The 23,767-nt window shown below is 31.3% G+C and overlaps 1 protein-coding gene across 1 annotated transcript in view; it reads right to left on the minus strand.

Moving 5' to 3' along the window:
• Positions 1-373: 373 nt before the first annotated feature.
• The window catches only part of LOC123657419 (putative inorganic phosphate cotransporter), a 44,005-nt gene continuing 20,611 nt past the window's right edge, over positions 374-23,767 (minus strand). Inside the window, exons 2-8 of the mRNA XM_045592966.1 lie at positions 8,400-8,587; positions 6,223-6,462; positions 5,921-6,130; positions 5,649-5,813; positions 3,457-3,673; positions 2,099-2,337; positions 374-1,392 (exon numbers count right to left, since the gene is read on the minus strand). Coding sequence (XP_045448922.1) covers positions 1,207-1,392; positions 2,099-2,337; positions 3,457-3,673; positions 5,649-5,813; positions 5,921-6,130; positions 6,223-6,462; positions 8,400-8,587 — 1,445 coding nt within the window. The 3' untranslated portion in view covers positions 374-1,206. The remainder of the gene's footprint in view (positions 1,393-2,098; positions 2,338-3,456; positions 3,674-5,648; positions 5,814-5,920; positions 6,131-6,222; positions 6,463-8,399; positions 8,588-23,767) is intronic.

Genomic DNA, 23,767 nt, shown 5'->3' on the forward strand with positions numbered 1-23,767 from the left:
AAAATTCTACGTGAACAAAATGTGTTTCGATCGTGACCTTAAATAATATCAAATAAATATAAAATAATAACTTTCACTGAAATGTTTTGTATGCGTTTTAAAATTAACCTGGTACTTCTAGCTGAGTTTGAAGTGCTTTTTTTTTAATTTTTTTTGCTTCGTGACAAACGTGTTTAAACAAACTTATTATATTGTTTATGATATGATAAAACACTTTATAAACTTTTTATACAGTAAAATACAAGGATTCACTTTTAAATTAAATGCTTTTGAAGGCGGTTTTTATCTAAAAAATATTTTTTGACTGACAAGAATTTAGTTATAAAGATTTAATCAAGTCATTAACTACATTACAATTTTGTAGTATTATGCGTTTACTCACGACCTTGTAATGTAATCATTCAGGTTTATTGTTCTAATCTAAATCTTACATCTGTATTACAACTTTAATCCCACTAACAGAATGTTTTATTTCTGTCTACCGTCAATCACGGCTCCCAACTAACGAACGGTTTCTATATTACGGAAATATTCCAATTATTGCCCGTACAAATGAGGTTTTATACACACATTAATTAATAATACTGAATTGTAACTTTTGTCATATTTTTTCCCATAAAATATTTAGTATCTATGGTAAGAAAATAGGTACATTTAGAAATGCCCAGTTTCTATTTCCAGAAAACGACGAACCGTTAAATTTCGAATGTTAGCTCAAATTTTCTTAATATAAGAACTGGGCTTTAGAAGATTAATACAGAAACCGGTCGTAATACATACATTGTATTGCTTAGTTGTAGTTCAGTTAAAAATATTAAAAAAACTTAAGTACCTATTTCATCACCAATACACCCAATTTTCAACAATTCACAACACTATGTATATGTATATTGATTATACTATTATTATCACATAACACGGGATTAATTAATAGCCAATGTTTCAAACTTAGTTTTGTACTATGGACGCATCGTTTTTGTAGATTCGTATATCAAATCTACATTTTGTTAAATTATAAGCAAGATTTTTTCAGCGGGTATTACTAATAGGATTTTTTTCTGGTCGATTGCACATTTCTCGATTTTGATTCGATTTAAAATCGATAAACAATAGCCTCTATCAATCTTTCACGAACTACCCTTTTTTATACCCCTGTCAACCCTGTTTATCCAATAATGGCCTTTGGATAGACATCTATTATTAATTTTACAATTTCACTTCACTGTTAATTGACTGGTTCGTAGCTGCTTCAACTTCTTGTTGTTTCGTGTCTTGAGATGGAGAGTTCCACCACTGCTCATCGCCAGAGGCCCACGCAACAAACACTAGGTTGGTTACGATAAAAACGGCTAATGTTATCCAAAATACCAATCGCCATTGTGTTAAGGTACTCTGCAAAAAATCATGTTATTAGGTTAGAAAAACTTTACCATTCAGAAGGAAAGTGAAAGGTGATACATGACCATTTGCATCATTTAAATAAAGAAAAAGCAACCAGCTTGGAAAAAGCAAAACAAATTTAGGTTTACGTAATTTTTTTCCAATTATAAAATTTTCATCATCATCATCATCATTACAGCCTATACAGTCCACTGCTGGACATAGGCCTCCACAAGTTTACGCCAAAAATAACGTGAACTCATGTGTTTTGCCCATAGTCACCACGCTGGGCAGGCGGGTTGGTGACCGCAGTACTGGCTTTGTCGCACCGAAGACGCTGCTGCCCGTCTTCGGCCTGTGTATTTCAAAGCCAGCAGTTGGATGGTTATCCCGCCATCGGTCGGCTTCTTAAGTTCCAAGGTGGTTGTGGAACCTTGTTATCCCTTAGTCGCCTTTTACGACACCCACGGGAAGAGAGGGGGTGGCTAAATTCTTTAGTGCCGTAGCCACACAATACGCAGCAGCAATTATAAAATTTTATAGAGGCGCAATTGGTTGGACATTAGATGCTTCTTATTCTGAAGAATAACGTTTTGCAACCTTTTAATATTAACATACATTTTAATGTCAATACCAGATGATGTCTACAATAAGTAATATACATAGTCTGTACTGTGTCTAAAAGTGGTACACAGAGCAGAATAATTCTAATACTTACATCAGGTGTCAACAATCCCACTAAATAGGGCGCGATGATACCAGTAATTGCTCCAATACCGTTGACAATCGCCATTATCGTACCCGCGAAATTGCTGCTCAAATCCAATGCGTTTACTTTCATGCCGGGGTAGAAGGCTCCCATTAGACCCATAGATGCAGTGAAAAGAATTACGACAGCCTCTGTATTGCAGCCAGAATACGAGGCCAATATCATACATATTCCTGGACCAACGGAAGCTGAAAGGAGAATAAAAAGTTTTAGACTTTTAGGAATTATGTAGCTATAGTCAAGTTTAGACGTGATGTAATTTTAATTTTTATTAACTCAACTGAATATAGCGTAAGTAGGTATCTGTCTACTAAAATAAATATCTTGTCAGTAGTTATAATCAAATCAGATTTACAGATTAACATCGCACGCTAAATTTATAGCATTACTAATCTCATTACAATTAATGTGATTTAATCCAAGTGACGACCGCTCTGGTGTAATGGTCCTTGTGCTGTGTTTGCGGCGCCTAAACAGATAGTCGCCGGTTCGATTCCCGCTCGGAGTGGATATTTGTGTTTATACAAATATTTATTTCCGGTCTGGTTGTTAGTCCTTGTGGGTCTCCGTACCGTGCGACCAAGAGCACGTTAAACTGTCGGCCCGGGTTGTAATCACGTACACCTGATAGCGAGCGTTACTCCTAGAAGGGAATAATATCTTGAAGATTGAAGCGTAATCCAAGTGAGGACACATTAAGTATAACGAAAGAACTACGAGTATCGTGTTATAAATTTTCAAATGGTATTTTATACATAGCAATTATTTAAGTTTGTAATCCCGTCTACGACATTATAAGATACGATTATGTGTCTGTCTTGCAAAACCAAACCACATTTCACTTTTGCTGCCAGCAACGAACGTGCATTCTAATTATCGACCTTGTAGTGTCAATTAGCTCAATCTGCCGGAACACATCACAATACACCAGCTTAAGTATTATGACACGCTTTCTCAAGCGATACCATTAGTATTCTTCTTGTCCTCGTGGATCTTAATCACACAGTAAAATCTATGCAAAACTTTGTCAACGCTTAGGTTATTCATTCCAATTAATGCTGGCTATCTAATTTGTGGACCGGATTCTTACATTGTTTACGTTTTGAAAACAAGTCGGTAACTAAGTAACATAGTTGTGTATGCACTTGTATAAGTGCGGCTGTCATCGCTGAAATTTTATTTGCATTATAATGTTTTCCCTTATATGAATTTCTGCTTTTATTTTATTTTTGCGATTCTATAATACGAGTAATTTTTAAGGTACACCCTGCTAATAAAAATTTTGATTGAATTAATTATGTCCATACCTATTGTAGTAAAAGTCTTCCTCGCATTGGTCACAGTCAGCCATTGCCGCTTAACTATTTTATCACAGATCCATCCAAACAGTATCGAACTGATCCACATAACTGCATAGGGCAGAGCAGCAAGCGTTCCAGTCTCATGAATATCGAATTTTAATACTCCAGTCATGTACTTTGGAAGATCTGTCACCATCGTGAAATATCCGTAGTCGTGACCGATCTGTGACAAAATAAAATTATTGCTTCAATGAAGTAGAAAAGTATAACGGATAGTAAATTGCTCAAATAAATGTTATTCAAGGAATCTTGACTATAAATAGACATAGTATTGTATTATTTGCGCGAGGTCCGCAGTGCAAGAGGCGTAATTTATTGACAGCGTTCACGGTTGCATGCACAAATATAACCAATAAAATTGAATTTCCTTATCACTTAAACATCAGTCGATTTATAAATTTATTGTTAATCTAAAGGTGCTTTTAATAATATTAACTAGCTGACCGGGCAAACGTTGGTACCCAGTAAACGCTATTAAAAAATAGGGGGTTGGTGGAAAAAGTATGAACATTTAGGGTTGTATGTATTTTTCAATGCCAAATCATAATAAAATAAAAATAAAAAATTTTCAAAAAATATTTATCAAAATATATATATTTAAAAATATTTCCTTTTTTGTGAGTAAAATTAGAACAGTACAAAGAGCAATCCAAAGTAAGCTAGTAGTCATTACAATTAGTGTTGCCCAAATGCAAGAACAAGACGAGACTTAGCCAGTCTTGGTCTTGGTCTTGCGCCAATACACCTGGTCTTGGTCTTGGTCTTGGTCTTGCGCTCCCAGTCTTGGTCTTGGTCTTGGTCTTGCAGCAAGAGTCTTGCAAGTCTTGCAATTACCTATTAGTCTATTACTATTTATTAAAGTTTACTTTAAATCTTAGAAAAACGTATTAGAATTGGAACATTGTGAGCTTGAATTAACATAGCCATAGTAAAGATCAAGCAGATTAATAAATAACTGAAGATTTGATAAGAAATTCGAAAAATCAACTGACCTATATGTCGTTTTCCATGGAAGAACCTGTTTCTTAATAAACATTTATGATTTATAAGCTTACATTTGCTAAAACATGTAAAAAAACAAATTAATTACAATAACTTGACTGTATTTTAAAAACTCTTATCGCAGGCTTTTTATTTTATTAGTAGGTAAGTACCTACGCTTTTTATATTATTTTATTAGTTTTGTAGAATTTTTTTACACGTTTCAAGTATATTTAAAAGTGGCTACAATATTTATTAAACGGGTGATATTTGAACACTTTTTGCTATTTTTTCTTGTAAAAACTTAAGAAATATAATGACTAAATGTACAATAATAGTACCTAAGTAATTAGTTTAAAACCATATAAGTAATCAATATTATAATATATACTTACTAGAATGAATTAATATGACATCTACTACCTATCCTTACCATTTTATCCTAATCATAATACTACTTGCGTGATCAGTATAATGTATTCATTTTCATTCTAAGCACTCTGAAACTTATTTATTCTTTGGAACACCTGTAGGTACTCTTAAAATTCGAAATTATTTTGCATGAGTATACCTACGCCCTATGGCGGCAATCAAATAGTGTCAAATGTTATGATTTCGGCGTGGCGGCAACGATTGTTTTAGATTTCAAAAGAAGCCGCCGGCGCGTGTATCATAACCATGTACTTCCGAAAAGCGGCAAATTTCTTTGAGAAGTAAGTACAAAACCTTTGATGCCGCATTATCAAAGTGCCGATGGTTAAAACATAACTATGCATGCACTCAGTTTGATTTTAATAGATATTTTTTTATTCGCTATGTTTATGGTATTAGTCGTAATGCGCATAGGTCCAGTTTTTCATATTCTTTGATACAGTTTTTTGCGTCTCATAGAATTCCTAAGCGTACCTACCTATACACCGAACTGTTACACCTAACTACTCAGTGAAATAGCGCTAAGTCCTAGCTGCAAGACGCAAGAGTCTTGCAGGCTATGTCTTGTTCTTGCTCAAGTCTTGCACGGTCAGTCTTGGTCTTGGTCTTGCTAAAAATACGCGGTCTTGTTCTTGGTCTTGGTCTTGCAAAAACGCAAGAACAAGACCAAGACTGCAAGACCAAGACTGAATTTGGGCAACACTAATTACAATAGTAATACAAACCTGTGCGCAAACAAGAGCCCAAAGAGGAACAGACATAAAAATGGCTTTCCAAGGAATTGAAGATGGTTGACTGTTATTATGTCTGCCAAGAGCTTCTTCAAGATATTTTTTTTCTTTGTCAGAGATATAGGGATGAGATTCGGGGTCGTTGTAGCAAAGTAATGCCTGAAATAATTTTAAACAAAATTATTGTACTTTTCAAAAGCCAATTCATGTATTTGATTTTTTTGAAATAATTTTTATCCAATTCAATAACGTATTCAAAATCTTACCCATAAAATGAACCAGAGTATACCGATGCTACCAAATAGATAAAATACTGATTGCCATTCGCCAGTTTGTTTGATAACAAGTCCTGAGAAATATGTGCCTGCAATATTGCCAATTTGAGCTCCTCCAAATACTAAAGAACCCATACGTCCTCTTTCAGATACAGGTGCCCATCTGGCTAACATTGCGTTTAACGCCGGAAATGTTGTACCCTAAAGTATATAAACATATATCATAAGAGATAGATCAGACACCTCTAAATTTTGCGTTTAATCTAAAATATTTATAGTTTAATAATCATTACCTCGCCAAGTCCTTCAAGAACTCTTAAAATGATAAGCCCAGTGGCGCCTCCTAAGCTAACTGCCCAAGGTGTAAATAGTGTGAATACAGCTGTGCTAAGGACGCCGAAACCGAGGGAATACTTCCCACCAAACCTTTCAGCGAGCATACCGCCTGGTAAGTGAGTGACTATGTATCCATAGTAGAAAGCACTAAGAATTATGCCTTGTGTCTCTTCATCCCAGTTATATCCGTTTATTTCCTGAAAAAAAAACATTATTTAAGATACGAGAACACATACTTAGCTAGATATATGCGTTATCTGTTTTTCTATTATGATATTATACTAAGTATATAAAATAAAATGGTCCTGGTAATGGACTAAGTATACATTGCCTTATATTTACAGTTCTGATAATTTCCACTTCACTTTTTACTAAAGGAAAACTTGCAGTAAATAATCAAAACCATGAAAGATCGATGACAAGCATATGTATTTGTTTTTAAATTAATTACTTTAAGATCGCGTTAGCAATACTCGCTTCGGTTACGGATTAGTCACACTCGAGCATTGTGGGACAGGGTCAATCCGTGGCTTCTACTTTCGAATCAAACTATTAATGAATTACACATTTTTTTTATAGGAGCGAATGACCGAAATTGTTATTGAAAATAACGGGTTCAATTAAAAAGATAAAATTTTTAATAAAACCAGCCAAAATGCAGTTTTTTAATATAGTGACTTCAGAAGGCAAGTACTAATCATTATAAATGTGTTATTACTAACTAAACTTATATATTCTTTACTATACACAAAAATAGAAACAGTAGCAATTAAAAACAAAGATGCGTACAGCGGCGATCTTTTCTCTGAAGAGCGATTACTTCCTAAAAACCTTTGGGTACAGGACACGATATACCTACCTAGTAGCGACAGATAGAGAGTGTACAATATGAAGATTTAAAGGAAATATGAAGATTTAAAAATTTTAATAATAGTGTTTGATAAATTCAACATACAGGTATATAATATATTTATAGAACTGTATTTCATTACGCTATCTGGGTAACTAATTTTACTGTGGGTAAAGGGTAAAAGTTTGGATATGAAAAGTTAAAAAAACGAGTGTGCTGTAGACCACATGACTGAAGTAAAACTTCCATAGTTTATATCTCCTTCTCAACTTCCGTTCGCCTCGCCCGATCACTTTTTTCGTAACGTACCCGTCACGCATTCACCAGCTTATCCCCCATGTCAAGCGCGCGTAAAGAAGTTTTACTTCAAACACTTCTAAGAAGAGAACCATTTATTACACAAAATCTATTTGTGAAAATTCCCTATTACCCTAAAAGATCTATTTAGCCTAAAATAGCCTACTTTATGGCTGTCATTATATAACACGATAATTAAAGTTTCACGCTTTGTGTAAACGATGACATATCGATGGCTCCTAAGTATACTGAGTCAACTCTACTTTTAATAACTTTATTTTTTTCTTACATAGGTAGATAGGAAATCAAGTAAATGTTATTAATATCTTAAAAAATTAAATTATCAAAAGTTATTAGTTGACTCAGTATACTTAGGAGCCATCGATATGACAATATAAGAACGTAAAATGTACATATAAATTAATAATAATAAATACTTGTGAAATAGGAACATTCCTAACATAAATTTATTTGTAAATATCACGTTATGTTGACTTAAAAATAGAGTTACTTAGTAAGAACCTATTTATTACTTCCTAGTTTTGGATTTTACTATAAATCTTAGATATACTTATCCATAAACATTAACATCTATACTTATACATCTAAGCTTCACAGACTAGTAAATGTTCGAATTATTGAAAAAAATGTGTTAAACACACAAACGAACTCATTGATCTGATTGAAAATTTCTCGTTTATTCATTTAGGTTATTTCTTTCAGAAATATGTTTAGAAAAATGCAATTTAAGTGATTGAAGACGTAGACCTGATACTAATAATAATAATAATGTATAATTATGATTGATATATGATGATAATATATGAATATGATTTATTTTCCATCACAGTCATGTTAATACAATGAAACCTTATCTTATTAATGATATAACTACAATACAAAGATTGACAACACGATTAGCTAAGGACTGGTGCTCAAAAAAGGTATAAAATACCTGTACTATAAGTATAATAGCAAGATACTAACTGTATGATCAGCAACCACTTCATCCAGATCAGGAGCAGGACAGGAGCCGTCCTCATATGCTTGTGTAGGGGCGTGTCTTCTCACCATCTGTGTTATCGCAATGTTCAGACAGACCCGCATCGTGTATGCATTTGCAACTGCGAGGAATCCCATTATCGCCATAACCCATCGTTGCGGTATTATAAAAACTGTTCACAAAAGACAATCATAAATTAATAAATTAATATAAGAAATACTTGATACTGTTTAAATATCATATTCTATATCATGTGCTCGAAAACACTCACGAAACACTATCGAAAAACAAGCGCCCAGAATCCCAGATCAAGAAGTACATTCGTATGGCCTTCGAAAATATTTGCCATTGTTTACTCAGGATTCCAATTATTGTGTTAGTTTTCGGATAACGGACTATTTTTATAATATAATAATTTGAGTAAAGGAGCGATTAGTGTTTTAAAGAAAAAAGTGAAGTCACTATTTTTATCTTGTAAATATCTTCTTTAATTTTAATTCGTTTAAATTTCGCCATCCAATTTTGAATTTTTAACATGGTAGTCATTTTTAGATAATAGTTGAGGATAAAAGTTAAAAATATAAAGTTTTTACAACCTATGAGGTAGGTAGACCGTGTGAGATATGTCGTACGCAAAGAGAGGAATAGTAAGATTTTGAGAAATACTTACAATATAAAAAAAAAAACAAAATTTTCTTAGTTAACATGAATTCGCTAACTTCGTTATCTAATGTATCAAAAAACTTACTTTTAGTTTACGTTTCGTAATTTTTAGCATTTTCGATATGACATAATATACCTACTCAAATATATAAGTATAAATGAAAACTATCCAGTACTTAAGAAATGTTAGAAGTTATCTGCTAAAATAGCTCTATATTACTTATCCTATATACTGGATACCGAGCCGATACTGTAAACCGATAGGTTAGTGGTCACCCTCATTTAATAAATAAATAAATAATACACACAAGGTTGTCTGTTCCTATGGTAAGCAATTTAATGCTTGTGTAACAGGTAACAGCCGGCTGATATAGCTAGATACTTTTTTTTGATAAATGTACATAGAAATATTACATATATAAATATATAAATACAAATATTACACCCAGACTCGGGCGGGAATCAAAACCGCAACCCGCGGAAACAGGAAAGCAGGGTCACTTCAAACTGCGTCAATGAGCTAGTTACAAGACTACCTATAAAATTCTTAGAATTAGATTATGCAATAAAAATGTATGAAGTGTGCCTTACGAGGCATGGAAGAATTCTAATTATAGTTATTATGGGTAAGTATACTGCGGCGGCCACCTAAAAGTTTTTTAGTTTGCTAATTTCGAAGTTTGTCAGTCATATGTAATTATTTCTTATTTCCTTAAATTCAGCCTTTAAAATCCCACTACTGCATCCCATAGCACTCTTTTTCAATGTGGGAGAAGGATTGGAACTTTCCTATTATGAGTAAAGATCGCTATCAGCTATTTATGATAACAATAGGGACCGACTGCTTAACGTGCTCTTCGAAGCACGATGGGGAGACCCGCAAGGACATACATACATTCAAATCGGAAAAAAATATTTGTAAATATAAATATCCATCCCGAGCGGGAATCGAACCCCCAAATCGCCGGTGTGTAGGCACTGTCACGGCACACGGACCACTACACCAGTGCGGTTGTTATTATCTATTATTATCAAATGTATCATTTGAATCTATTGATTTCTAGATGCAATTATTAAGCGATCTATTTTTTAACCGGCTTCAAAAAAAGGAGGAGTTTCTCGATTCGATTGTATTTATTTATTTATCATAACTTTTTACTGGCCGGTCTGATTTCGATAGTTATTTTTTTAATCGAAAGCAGGTGCTTGTCACGTGGTTCCAATTTAATCGAGATCTGTCGCATATTACACATTTACTTGACAATATTTTCGTCTACCTACTTTGTATTATAGGTTCATGTAATTGAAATCGGTTTTTTTCGTTGCAAACAAATTATTTTTGATATATACTTATATCAACACAACCTTTAAACACAATTGTTATTGGTTTAAACCAGTGTGGTACTTTTGTAAACATTCCTAAATAAACGTTGACGACAAAAGAATTTTTACCAGAATACTGGATAATATAATTTATAACACATCTTACATATACAATACACTGCTGTGTGGTTACGGCAGCAAAGAATATAATAATATAATAATAATAATAAGTATAGAAGTGTGTGTGTATACAATACACAAATTTTAATAAATAAGAAATTGAATTAGTTAAAAAAACTAACTGCTATAACATTTGCATTTAGCTCGAACATAGAAAGTAAGAGTATCTGGTAAATAACGTTATTATAATTACATTCAAAGCTAAATTCATATTATTCAAGACTAAGCTGAATAGCGACATTCGTACTCGTAATGTTTCGACAAAGACATTATTAGTTTAGTTAGTAGTCATTAGCAGCTAAATTGTAGGACAGAAATTCACGTTTGTTTATTAAATTTCGATCGAAACGTGCATCTTCATTGACATTTATCAATTCCTTCTTCCTTTTACAAAAGATACAAATCAAGTCTTAATTGAATTTATAGAAACATCCTGTCGGTGAGTCATCCTGAGGTTAAGTATGTTTTAAAATCCACTCACATTTAATTTCAGCTTTGAACAAATTTTAGAACTGTTTCCTTATTTGAAAAGAAACTTTTTTTTTTGTAAAAAATCAATAAAATTATAATTCGTAGTCTTTTGATGAAATGTTTTTTAATTCTAGAATTCTAAATGTAGTTCTAAATGCAGGTAAATAAATAATAAATGTTTATTTTCCAAAGGTTGTGTTTATTTTACTATTTAGCAGAGATGACTGTTGCATATATCATAATATACTTAGGTATAGATGTAATTTTTTTAAGTATGTAAGTTGTAAGTAGTATTAGATAATTACAAAAGCAAAATTTATATACAATATAATTAAAAGGCTTCGATTGTTCTTGTAAGGACGCGATAATATCATAATCTCCCATTTTCGATATTTAACAATATGTAATTTTGTTTGTACGTTAGAACACTTGTCTATAAAAGATAACGCTATGATTAATAAGGTGAGCGAACTTGAAAACATGAAATTGTAAGTCTTCTAGCAATAATTATAAATATATACGAAACAGTTTTTTTTTTTAAGTTTAGTCTATTTCAGTCGATATTATTATTTAGCAGACAAAATCAATGTTAAGGTCATAATTATCATCATCATCATAGCGTTATTGACAATGAAAATTACCAACGACACAGCAGCAAAACATAATAATAGTTGTATTTTGCGATTTTACAAATGTATCACCTCATTCTATATGGTCGGTACCCTTAAAGGTCAGCGGAATTAGGATCAGATGCAGTGGAAGGCTTAACGTTTCACTAATAAAAGTTATTACTTTAGGTAGCTGCTTTATAAATAACAGTGATTTGTTCGAAACGACACATTCGTGTCTGTTTCTTAGTAATATTTTAATGTTTCATGTACCTGCTTATTTTTCCTCATAGTGTAACATCTCATTACCTTTCATTATATTGTGTCCGTAACTACATAAAACCTGAACAATAAACATTGCTAACAGGTAATTATTAAGAAGTTAATGCGATGGACCATAGGAAGGGAATAAGTCAAATCAAATGTTATTTTAATTAAACAACGGTTCGTGTATGACGTATTTATGTTAACTGTACTGTGACGGGGAAGTGCATACAAGATATTGTACAATGTATTGATCAACGTTGCGACCTGATTGACATACTTTTTGCTATTATGCTTCGTAAAAACCCGCTTAAATACCCTATTGAGGCTATATTTTTTGATACGTTATGTTGTTGTGTTTATGAAATGTGCATTTATTTGAATATAAATTATTATTATTTTTGTTAGAATCAATTATATAATACCGACTACTTGAGTATCTCGATAACATTCGCATTCAGCCCATAACATCCCACTGCTGAGCATAGACCTCTTACTCCATGTAGGAGAAGGATTATATCGATAACATTTTGTGGATATATAATTGTATATGTATTATATATAAGTATGTTTATCGAAAAAAAAAAATATGTAGCTATATACCAGTCGGCTGTTACCTATAACACAAGCATTAAGTTGCTTACTTTAGGAACAGACGACTGTGTGTGTATTGTGTAAATATTTATTATAAAAAAAAAAAAAAAAAAAAAAAAAAAAAAAAAAAAAATTGTGTAATATATAGGTAACTAGCGACCTCTGTCCGCCCATATTTTATTTTAAGTAATCACGGACATATCATATACTAAAAAACCTTCTCCGAAACACGCTGCATCTTATGGTATAAGTATTATTCCGATCGGTTGAGAAGTTTTCGCAGTAAGTATAACCGAACAAAAAACCGGTCAAGTGCGGTTCGGACTCGCGCACCGAGAGTTCCGTAAAACAAAATTATTAAAAATATTTTTATTATATGATGTTGCTAAAAATTTATGCTTTTCGCTATTTTTCCTTTATCTGTGCTATAAGACGTTGCTTCGTACCAAATATTAAGATTCTGAGTTCACGGGAAGTACCCTGTAAGTATTGATTCCCTTGCGAGCGTCGAAAATTTGCAGCATATGCGGCTCTGTCTTTTGACTGCGTTTGCTCAGAAGTTTGATTTTTTCACAACTCCAAGAGACAGTAGACCTGAGTACTTGATATGAATTTTAGCTTGACATCTCCACGCATTCCTGAGAAAAGGGGTCTTGAGACAGACGGACAAAAAAGTGATCCCTTATAGGGTTCCTTTGTCCTTTTGAGGTACGGAATCATAAAAACTGCTCTTCATTTATTAGTATAGATAGATAATGTTTCATTTTAATAGCAACTATTTTAGGGAATTAAATAAAGTGTAATGTTTTAAGTTTAAACATTGATGCTGTAAGCGACACAATATTATCTATGACCCATGTACAATATTATCTGTAATGTGGTACAAATTTGTGTGTTGGTAAAATGTTAATATAGTGTAAGGTAATAAGTCATTATTGTAGTCGTCCAGTAACCGTCGCTGCGATTGGCACGTTTTAATTAAGTCATTTGTAAAAGCTCATATCTAACCTCAATAAATATATCCTCAACACAATTGTTTTATATCCGTCCAAGATCGACCCTCTACAGATGCTATTGCAATATATTCCAATAAAGTGAAATTATTTATCATTTTCATTATATTTTGTTTAGAATAAAAATTTAAAACTACTTTAGATTAGGTAGTCCAAACATTACGTATAACAACACGAATTTACTTTTGAAATGAAATGGATTTTGAGTCCTTAAGTTCAAACAATGGCCACTTTATTTCAGCTATCGTCATCGGTTTACCGCAAAAATGGAGTTAATATTTCCGCTTTATTACAACTTTAGAATATTAAGAGCAGTGACAGGTGCGGCCGTTAAAATTTAAAATACCCGTTCAGAAAAACCAAATTGTTAACCGCTCGAATCGACCTGTAGTATGCCGCGTTTGTATAAAAAGTAGCAATATGAGGAAACCGGGCACGTTCCCGTCAACTCGATTACCCAAATTGGTATTGGAATTGAGAAACTCGTTAGAAGTGCTAGTTTTTGTAAACGTATCGCAGATTTCTATTGAAACGATGTTGCATTCCAGCGTCGTACGATCCCTGTCGGCCAATGGCAGGGATGAACCAGTTGCCGACGGTAGACAGACTGGCGGGTGTAATTTACGCCTCTACAAATTAACTACAGTCATGAAAATTATACCTTAAGCCATCATAACTTTAAAGTACAAATATAATGATGACGACATCGTTCATATATTATTTGTACAGATGGTATCTATATTACAAACATAACTACAGTTATTTATTCGATATAATTAAATATATTCTTAACAAGAACTTTAAGAAGAAGTCATGAGTAATAGAAAATCCACAAATGCGATGATAAAATATCTAAGAATAAGTTCAATCTGATGCGCGAAGACGCCGTAGGCTGCCGCTTAAGGTTGATAGTATTTAATTTATTTAAATGTAATGAAGTAGACACGTGTGTTTAATTAATGAAATACGTCAACATTACCATTAACAAGCCAGTTGCGTTAGTAGCATGCTATAGGCCCTTTCACTGCCTAGCAACTCTTTATTACCCGACTGCCAAGGAAGGGTTATGTTTTTCGCGCGTATCTTGTATGTATGTATATTTGTATGTAATATTCTTTACTACCTCATATTTCCAGAACCGCTGAACGGATTTACATAATTGAGGTATCGTTAGGTTCGTCTTAGCTGCCCAAGTGTTCTTAGATAGGTGACATTAAAAAACATCAAACATGGCGGCTGCGCGAAGCCATTGTATTTAATGAAAAAAAATTTTTTTTTCTCAAATACTACAATATGGGTATCAAATTAAAGGGCACAATACAAGGATTTTAAAAAGGTATATCATGATTATTATTACCGTAATACTAATACAGAAATACAATATTAAAGTTTAAAAAATGTGGACTTTGCTCTTTCCCACGCCTATGCCATGTCAAACTCGCCTCCTAGGCGACGATCAACTTCGGGGTGTAGCCTTTCTAATAAAATACAATGGTTAAAAAAAACATACAATTAAAATTACAAATAAAAATTAATAAATGTCACACCAATTTACAATTACATTAATAAAATCAATAACAAATACATTATACCAAATACAAACAAATAATTTTAATAATAATTTCATTATATTAAAACTAATAGTTGTTGACTTAAGCAGTCACCTATTTGCTAAAGGTCAGGCTTACGTTGCTTTGAGCATAGTGAGATCTTTCTCCGGGCTTGCTATCAGTTCTCTTGACCCTAAAAAAATAGTTAATCAACCACATGATGTAAACTGTTTTAATGAATTGAACCGATTACGTAATTTGTCTGACTAAAAAGACATAAATAAAATAATAATTAAAAATAAACAAAAAACCCGCCTGCGTGAAGAATAACTAATAGAAAATCAACTGAAAAAGCTGGAACAAGATAATAATTCAATATGCACACAAAGTCAGCGAAATAAATAGAAACAATATCAAATATTTTGTGCTGTACGCTTAAAATATATTAATACGGTAGTCCTTCGAAACTTTATGCAACGTCGTAGATAATATGCAGTCGGAGGCATGAAATTGAAGGATAAGTCAAATCATTCTCTCTTTGTGCATGTCTCCGACAGCATTTTATGTACGACGTTGCATAAAGTTTCGAAGGACTACCGTATTAATATATTTTAAATGTACAGCACAAAATGTTTGATATTGTTTCTATTTATTTCGCTGACTTTGTGTGCATATTGAATTATTATCTTGTTCCAGCTTTTTCAGTTGATTTTCTATTAGTTATTCTTCACGCAGGCGGGTTTTTTGTTTATTTTTAATTATTATTTTTTGAATAAAGATTCGATGTTTGCGTATATGCAAAAACATCGTTTACCGTAAAGTAATCACCTGAGACCTTCGGCGTTGGTAGGAATTGAACCAACGTTTATCTAACAACGAGTTGCACGAGAGCCGTTGAACAAGCCGCTCCCTTTCACCGTAATGCATTAAATCACCAGGCCTCTGTCGCGTTTATTACCGCGTAGGCGGTACAAATGATCGATTTTCCCGAAGACATCACAGAAGAAAGTTAATTAAATTCTTCATCATTATTATTTATGTATGTTACTTGTACCTTTAAATTGTCTACAAAGACAAATTCATTAAACCTCGCTCGCTTTTGCCTGTAATATCCCACAGCTGGACGTAGGCCTCTTTCCCCATGTAGGAGAAGAATAAGAGCTTAATCCACCATGCTGATCCAATGCGGGTTGGCAGGTTGCTGTATGAACAAATCTTAGTACGTATACATTTTGTATAATTTGTTTGAGATAAAAGCAAGAAAGTTTGAAAGACAACATTCTCTTAAAGTGTTGTGTGTGCTAAAATAAATTAGTAATTAAATAAGTACGTAGTGGTCGCTTGTGATGAAAGTAATTGTAGCTTCGTCATACTACTTTAACATTATGGAATAGATAAAACAATAAATGTTTAAAAAAAGTTGGTATATTTTTATAAATACGTAAAAACGTTATATTTCTCAAAAATAATTAATTTAGACTACTCAGTTAGCTCTTTGTATTAAAAATCGTTTAGTTACGTTAAAATATTTCAAATATTTAAATTTATACTTCCGACGTAACAAACGGTCTACTTCCTTTACTTGATCATAAAAGAGAAATAGCCTAGCAGTCTATTATTATTCAATCGAAAACAATGATATGACGTCACACTTACACATATTATTGTTATGAAGCGTGAACGATAGTTTATTGTACAAATTATTAAAAAAAACATTCTAATTTTACAATAGCATATTAACCTGAATAGTATCTGTATAATATATATACGGAACTGTTTAGTAATAAAAATAATAATATCGATTTATTACAATTTAAATGAAATATGTTTTAACTACTTATCGATTAAAATAAAAAAAAATCACTTACATTAACATAGCACGTTTAATATTTATGTATTTCTTAATAGGTTATATTATAATAATCACGCACATGTATTAATATTAATACTTTTATTAGTTTGACTGCTATTTGCTGTTGTTATAGTTGTCTGCTGTGTGACTACGGCATTAAATAATGTAGCCACCCCTCTAACCCACGGTGTTGTAAGAGGCGACTAAGGGATAACACAGTTCCACTACCACCTCGTTACTTAAAAAGCCGACCGATGGCGGGATAACCATCCAACTGCTGGCTTTGAAATACAGAGGACGAAGACGGGCAGCAGCGTCTTCGGTGCGACAAAGCCAGCCCTGCGGTTACCAACCCGTCTATCCAGCTTGGTGACTATGGGCAACACACATGAGTTCACGCTATTTTTGGCGCGAACTTGTGGAGGTCTATGTCCAGCAGTGGACTGCGATAGGCTGAAGTGGGAAGTGATATTTGCAATAGAAAATATTGCAATTGATATAGAAAATAAAGAAGTAAAGTGTAAGCATACAGTTGACTGGCAAGCAAAATATACGATAGAGTAATAGAAAGACCTATAGAGGTCTAAACTGTATAAGAAATTGGAAATATTTCAGGTTAAGTTTTTTGTAGGTATATACATTTATATTAAATCTATTCCAAATTTGTTATCTATACATATAATAAAATGGTAGGAAAGTCAAAACTGCACATTAAATATTTTTTTAAAACAATACTTGGGGTGTGATCTACAGTCGATACCGAAGCCAAAAATATAGTTTTTAGAATTTTTGTCTGTTTGTCAGTATATATGTCCGGGATAAACTCAAAAAGTACTGCATGGATTTACTTCAAAATTTGCACGAATATTATTAAGAAGTCGGGTCAACATATAGGCTACATATTATCACACTATAGCCTACGGGGAACGAGCAGTGAACCTTTATTTCTTCAACGCATTCTGTAACAACGTTTAATCTAACGACGCACATTTGAATGTTATTGTTATCATGTTAATAACCATTCTATAAGCTAGCTTCACACGATAAAAATCACGCAATATAAGTAACTTAGGCCGATAAACATAATTAAATGAGTATAAGTAGTATCAAGACAATTTTAAAGCAGCGCCATCTATTATTTTTTTAGCCACTTATATTCATTATTTTCTCCATCTGCTTCAGTCACAACTTATGGCTTAATTCAGCAGAATCACCATAAAGTTATTTATCTAGTCAAGAAACGGGTAAATTAATTTTATTTTAAAAGGTGTAATCGTAGGTATTTGGTGCTGTATAGCATTCACGCAGACGACGTCGCGGGCAGCAGCTAGTCGTCTATATTTTGACTCATCAGTCTAGCGGTTCTTACAACGTCTCAAATTTATCAATGACATTAATGCAAAAGTAACTCTTATTATAAAAGTACACGAATCTGACCGGTTATGATAATTCTAAGCAATGTCACACCAATTTTAACCGCTTAGAATTATTTAACCATTAAATAATTTTAAGCAATACAAACATTATAATAAAATAAAATAAAATAAAAATAAAAAAAAAATAAAAAAATAAAAAAGCCTTTTATTTCATGCATTTTTTTTTTTTTTTTTTTTGAACATTCGTTATTTACAATCTTTATTACAGTCATGAAAAAAAAATATATATATATAATGGATTATTTTATACAATAGTTAGACATGACCATTTTGATTTTTTCTTATAATAGTAATGTTAATTAATTATAGTTGCGTAAAATTAAGTAAAATAAAATTAGAAGTAAAATTATAAAACAAAATTTAAAAATAAAATTCGAAAATCATAATTAATATTTAAAAAAATTAACAAGCAAAAATAAAAAAATAAAAAATTAAACATTAACATTCAAAAGTACAATTTAAAATCAAACTTCATTCGACTAATATAATTTGTAAAGTTTAAAAAATTAGTATCAAAATCAAAATTAAAAGATAACAATTAAAAAAAATTAACAATTAAAATATACAAATTAAAATTAAATTTAATTTGATTGGAAAAAAAATTCAAAATTAAATTCAAAATTCAAAAAATCAAAACTAAAAATTTAAATTAGAAAATTCAAGTCAAAGTGAAAATTAAACATTAACAATCAAAAATAAATACAAATTAAAATCAAATTTCAATCGATCGAATAACTGTAACTTTTGAAATTAAAGAGAAAAAAAATTAAAAAATTTAGTTTTATTGATTGAACTATTGTAAAATATAAAAAAATCAGAATCAAAAAATTAAAATTAAAAATCTAAACTAAAAATTAAAATTTCACTGATTGAATAATTCCAAGATAAGAAAAATAAAAATTTAAAATATTCATATTATAAAATTATATTATATTATAAATAAATTCTAATAATAAATAAATTCTAATAATGATATTACAAACATTATATAATCCTTTAATGTCCGACGTAAACAAAATTGATAAATGAAACAGGTTTTGATTCTATCTTAAGAATCTTTATACAATAATTTATATTAAATTATTTTTGTTTGATCTACTTATTGTTTGTATATGTTAAGTCAGCTGCAGCAAAGCCCAAGCACGATTTTTTTATTTTCTTCATGAATACACTACCTTACACCACTTCATGAATATTATTTTCTTCGTAGCACAATATAGGTCCGAGTTACAAGACATCGTTAAATTTTACAACAGTAAATGACTCTACAAAATTTTAGAAGTTTTAAAAATAAAGGACATGCATACAAATTACAGTGACCAAATTTTAAATAGCTGTCTTTCTTTATACTGTAGGTGACTCTGACGTGTGATGAATACTAATCAGGAAAGGGCTCAGTTTGGTTTTTATACTATTAGTGTTGCTAACGAGCGTGCTATTCACCTGATGATAAGCGGTTATTATTATTATTATAAAATGCTTGTCTGTTTATATTTTGACCGAGATATTTCCGTTGTGCTTAATCACAATTATTGTGATGCAAGAAACAAAAGAAAAAAAAAACATCGTAAACTCTAATTACGAGGTTACTCGACGCAACTGAAGAGTTCGAGGTTTTGTTAAGGCTTTAAGTAATCAAATAAAAATTTGAAATAAACCTTTATTTGCAATTTGTATGTCTAACTAAATCGCCTTTTTTGCAGAGAGCGGTTAAACTCTTGCTAATTTTGATTAGTTATTATATATTTAGTTAAAAGGAATATATGATATAGTTTATTCTTCCATTTGATATTCCTTTATGTGTGAAACAATCATTTTAAACCTTTGGGTTAAAAATTGCAAAAATGTAGCACTTTGTATAGGAATAGACTGTGCTTGAATAATATCTTCATCTCTCAAATTTTTCAAATATCGCTTGTTCATTATTGTTATGTGAAGACAGGTTTATTTTAATTATTTTTTGGTTAAAGACCTCATAAAGTAGAAATCACAGAAATTGACACATTTTGTAACTCGACCTTCTCCGTTTTTACGTACAATTTTACACTAGTTTCTACACGCGACCTCGTTTACTAAATAAATTGATAACTTTTATTAAAATTAATATAATACAATAAGTTGAAGCCTGATCATAATTTTATAACGTTTTTGTCGTGATAAAATCTTACTTAATAAATTTATACATTTTTAAATTAATTTAATTTTTATTGCCAGCTATTAAATTCTTGATATTTAGGTACTTTAAGTACGTAAATGGGTAAATTTGCCGAAGTAAACTGGAAAGAACTCACTTTTGTAACTTTTTAAAAATAAAAATTAAATCTTGTTTGATTTTCCTATTATTATTATTGTTAATATTTGTTTTAGATATAATACCTATATATTTTAAATATAGTTGCTTACTTCAAAATTAAGTTACTAATAATTAAACTTAATTTTCAAAGTTAACTTTGAAAATTAAGTTTGCTATTAAGTGTCAAGTTTTAATTTCATATAAAAAAGAGAGAGGTTCTCAATTCGACGGTATTTTTTTTCTTACGTGGTGGTTAACTTTTTGTTGTGTGTACCGGTTTTGATGATTCTTTTTTTAATCGAAATCTGGTGCTTGTCGTGTAGACACATTTAAATAAGTTTTTTTTTTAATTAGCCTTAATAACGCGTATTTAACTGTCAATTTTTTGACTACTTGCGGTGTAAATTAAAGTGGGTTTTTTTTTGTTTGCGAACTATAATAATTATTTCAGTTTAAATCATATATTGATTATAATTGAAATAATCAAGATACGACAAATAATATTTATTTATTTTTACTCATTTATTCACACTTTCGCACATCAATATAAAGTTTTTGTGCTGAATTTTGTTTGCCATGTAAAATTTAGTTTCTAAGGAAATAATTTACTAATTTTGATCATTTGTGGTATCTTTATAAAAATACAATAAAAATGTGCTAAATGTAAAACAAAACTCCTTTCTATATTAAAACCAGTTACATTTTAATGAGACAAAAATTTTACTATAAAAACTGTAATCGTTAAATACTTTTTTATAGGTAGGTACAACTTCACCTATTGTTACAAAAATATTTATAGTCATATGCACCTGTTTTTTGTACTTATGTAGATACTTTTCGATCTACGTACATTGTCGTATACAAATATGTATAAATGTATACTATAGATGTAAACTAAAACAAGGACATTAATTAAATATTTTTTCTTATTTTCTTTTATTTATTTATAATATTTTAAAAACATGAAAATTACTTACGTTTCGAAAGAATTAACTGCCAACCACTCAACATTTTCGATAAAAATTATAAACACTTAACAGAAACACAATGTCAGTATCAGCTATCTGCCAGTTCTTATAAATAAATAAAAAAAAAACTTATAAAAATTGAGCGTAAACAATAATATCACGAGATTTTAAAACTGTACAGATGTGACATGTACTAAACGCGCGTCTGCATAGCGCCGTCAAGCGCGCTCGTACAGCAGCCTTACAATCGGCGTCCGCGCACTCACCTCGCCTCTATATACCTTTGCCGTCCTGCCACACACCACCAATTACCAGGATAGCATTAAAACAAAATAACTGTTGTATTATATTGAAAACAATCACTACAATAATCCATATGTTATATCAGTTATGTCACTGACACACTTCCGTGTTAATCGAACCTGTTCTTTCTTCGGTCAAGTTTAAGTGTGTAGAAATAAGCGCATTACATTAACTCGGACATAAGAAACATTCTACTTTCGTGGTATAATGTCTTATACGATTGAATAATCGAATCGTACAATACCATTATTATTACAGCATTTGAAAATGAATTTGAAATTAATGTTATTGTGCAAACACAGATTACCATTAATGGTAAGACGTATAAATAATCTGTTACTTTTATACATATGATATCTGTTAGTTATATCTTATAATATATTTAAACTAGCTGACCCCGCAAACGTTGTTTTGCCATATAATCCACCCCCTTATAACTTAGCCTTAGATCTTGGCCGATTCTGACTGACATCGCACACGTTGTTTTGCCCTGTATGTTATTAACCCCCTTAATCCCCCGCCCCCTTATAATTTAAGAGTATGAAAAATAGATGTTGGCCGATTCTCAGACCTACCCGATATGCACAGAAAATTTCATAAAAATCGGTCCAGCTGTTTCGGAGGAGTATGGTAACGAACATTGTGGCACGAGAATTTTATATAAAGTTAGATTACGCATCACGTTGTTTGTCCGCTATGGACCCCTGAGCTGCTTAGCCGATTTTAAAAATTTTCACACCGTATGTAGTTTGATCCAACTTAAAAGATAGGCTATATTTTATTTCGATATATATAATTATTATATTCAAGAAATAAGGCGATACGAAGTTCGCCAAGTCGGCTAGTATTATACAGTCGTCATCAATAATCTTTTAGATCGAAAGATATTAATTAAAATAGCTATTGCAATCTAGACTATTACACTACATTTTCTATACAAAAAAATTGGATCTGTTTCTGTTTTTATTACCTAGATCTTTTGTAATTTTCTGCGTGTAAAATTAACTTGACGTGATTATTAACGTAATTGATTCGATTATCTCATACATTAAAATAACTAATAATCTTCTTACGATTAACATGTATAAGATCGTGATTTTATAGTGTTATATAGTTTGAAGAACATCACCATGAAAATAAAAAATGGCCAGGTATTAAATATATAATATATATATATTTTTATATCTAGTTTCATAATTTGTATCACACTTTTGACAAACGATTGAAAACGATGGAACTATTGAACCGAAATACTTACTGAAATAAACTGGAAAAAAAATATTTAAATATTTCTACAAAATCTTATTAGACGAAGATAAAAAATGTTATTACACTACATACCTACTATGCAAAGTTATAGTACTTGATGACTTTTCTCGTAAAGTGGGTGGGAAGCTTCATTAACCCCGACGTTTTCGAATACTATCTCCCTATGGAACTCATATAAATGTTCATACATATTTCTGTATCCGGTCGTGATCATGCAGATTATTTTCTATTCCATCTTGCTTCAGAGAGTATGAGAATCTGTCGGTCCCGGTTGTTATTATAAATACCTATCTACCTAATAATTATCTTAACTTTTTCTGGTATGAATAATAATACTCATCATTACGATATAGGATTTATCTAATTATATTCAGATTATATATTTCAACTTAACTACATATACATACAAATATTAAATTAAATTATAGTAATGAATCGTCTATAGATATGGATCGTAATATACTTACTCGTAATATTAAGTAAATAAAATAACTATTTCCATTTACGTTCTCTTAACAAATCCGCACGTGTAATCTCGCGTTAGTATTGTAATTCAGGGCCTGTT

The sequence above is a fragment of the Melitaea cinxia genome, chromosome 10 (genome assembly GCF_905220565.1).
Source record: "Melitaea cinxia chromosome 10, ilMelCinx1.1, whole genome shotgun sequence".
NCBI classification, from domain to species: domain Eukaryota; kingdom Metazoa; phylum Arthropoda; class Insecta; order Lepidoptera; family Nymphalidae; genus Melitaea; species Melitaea cinxia.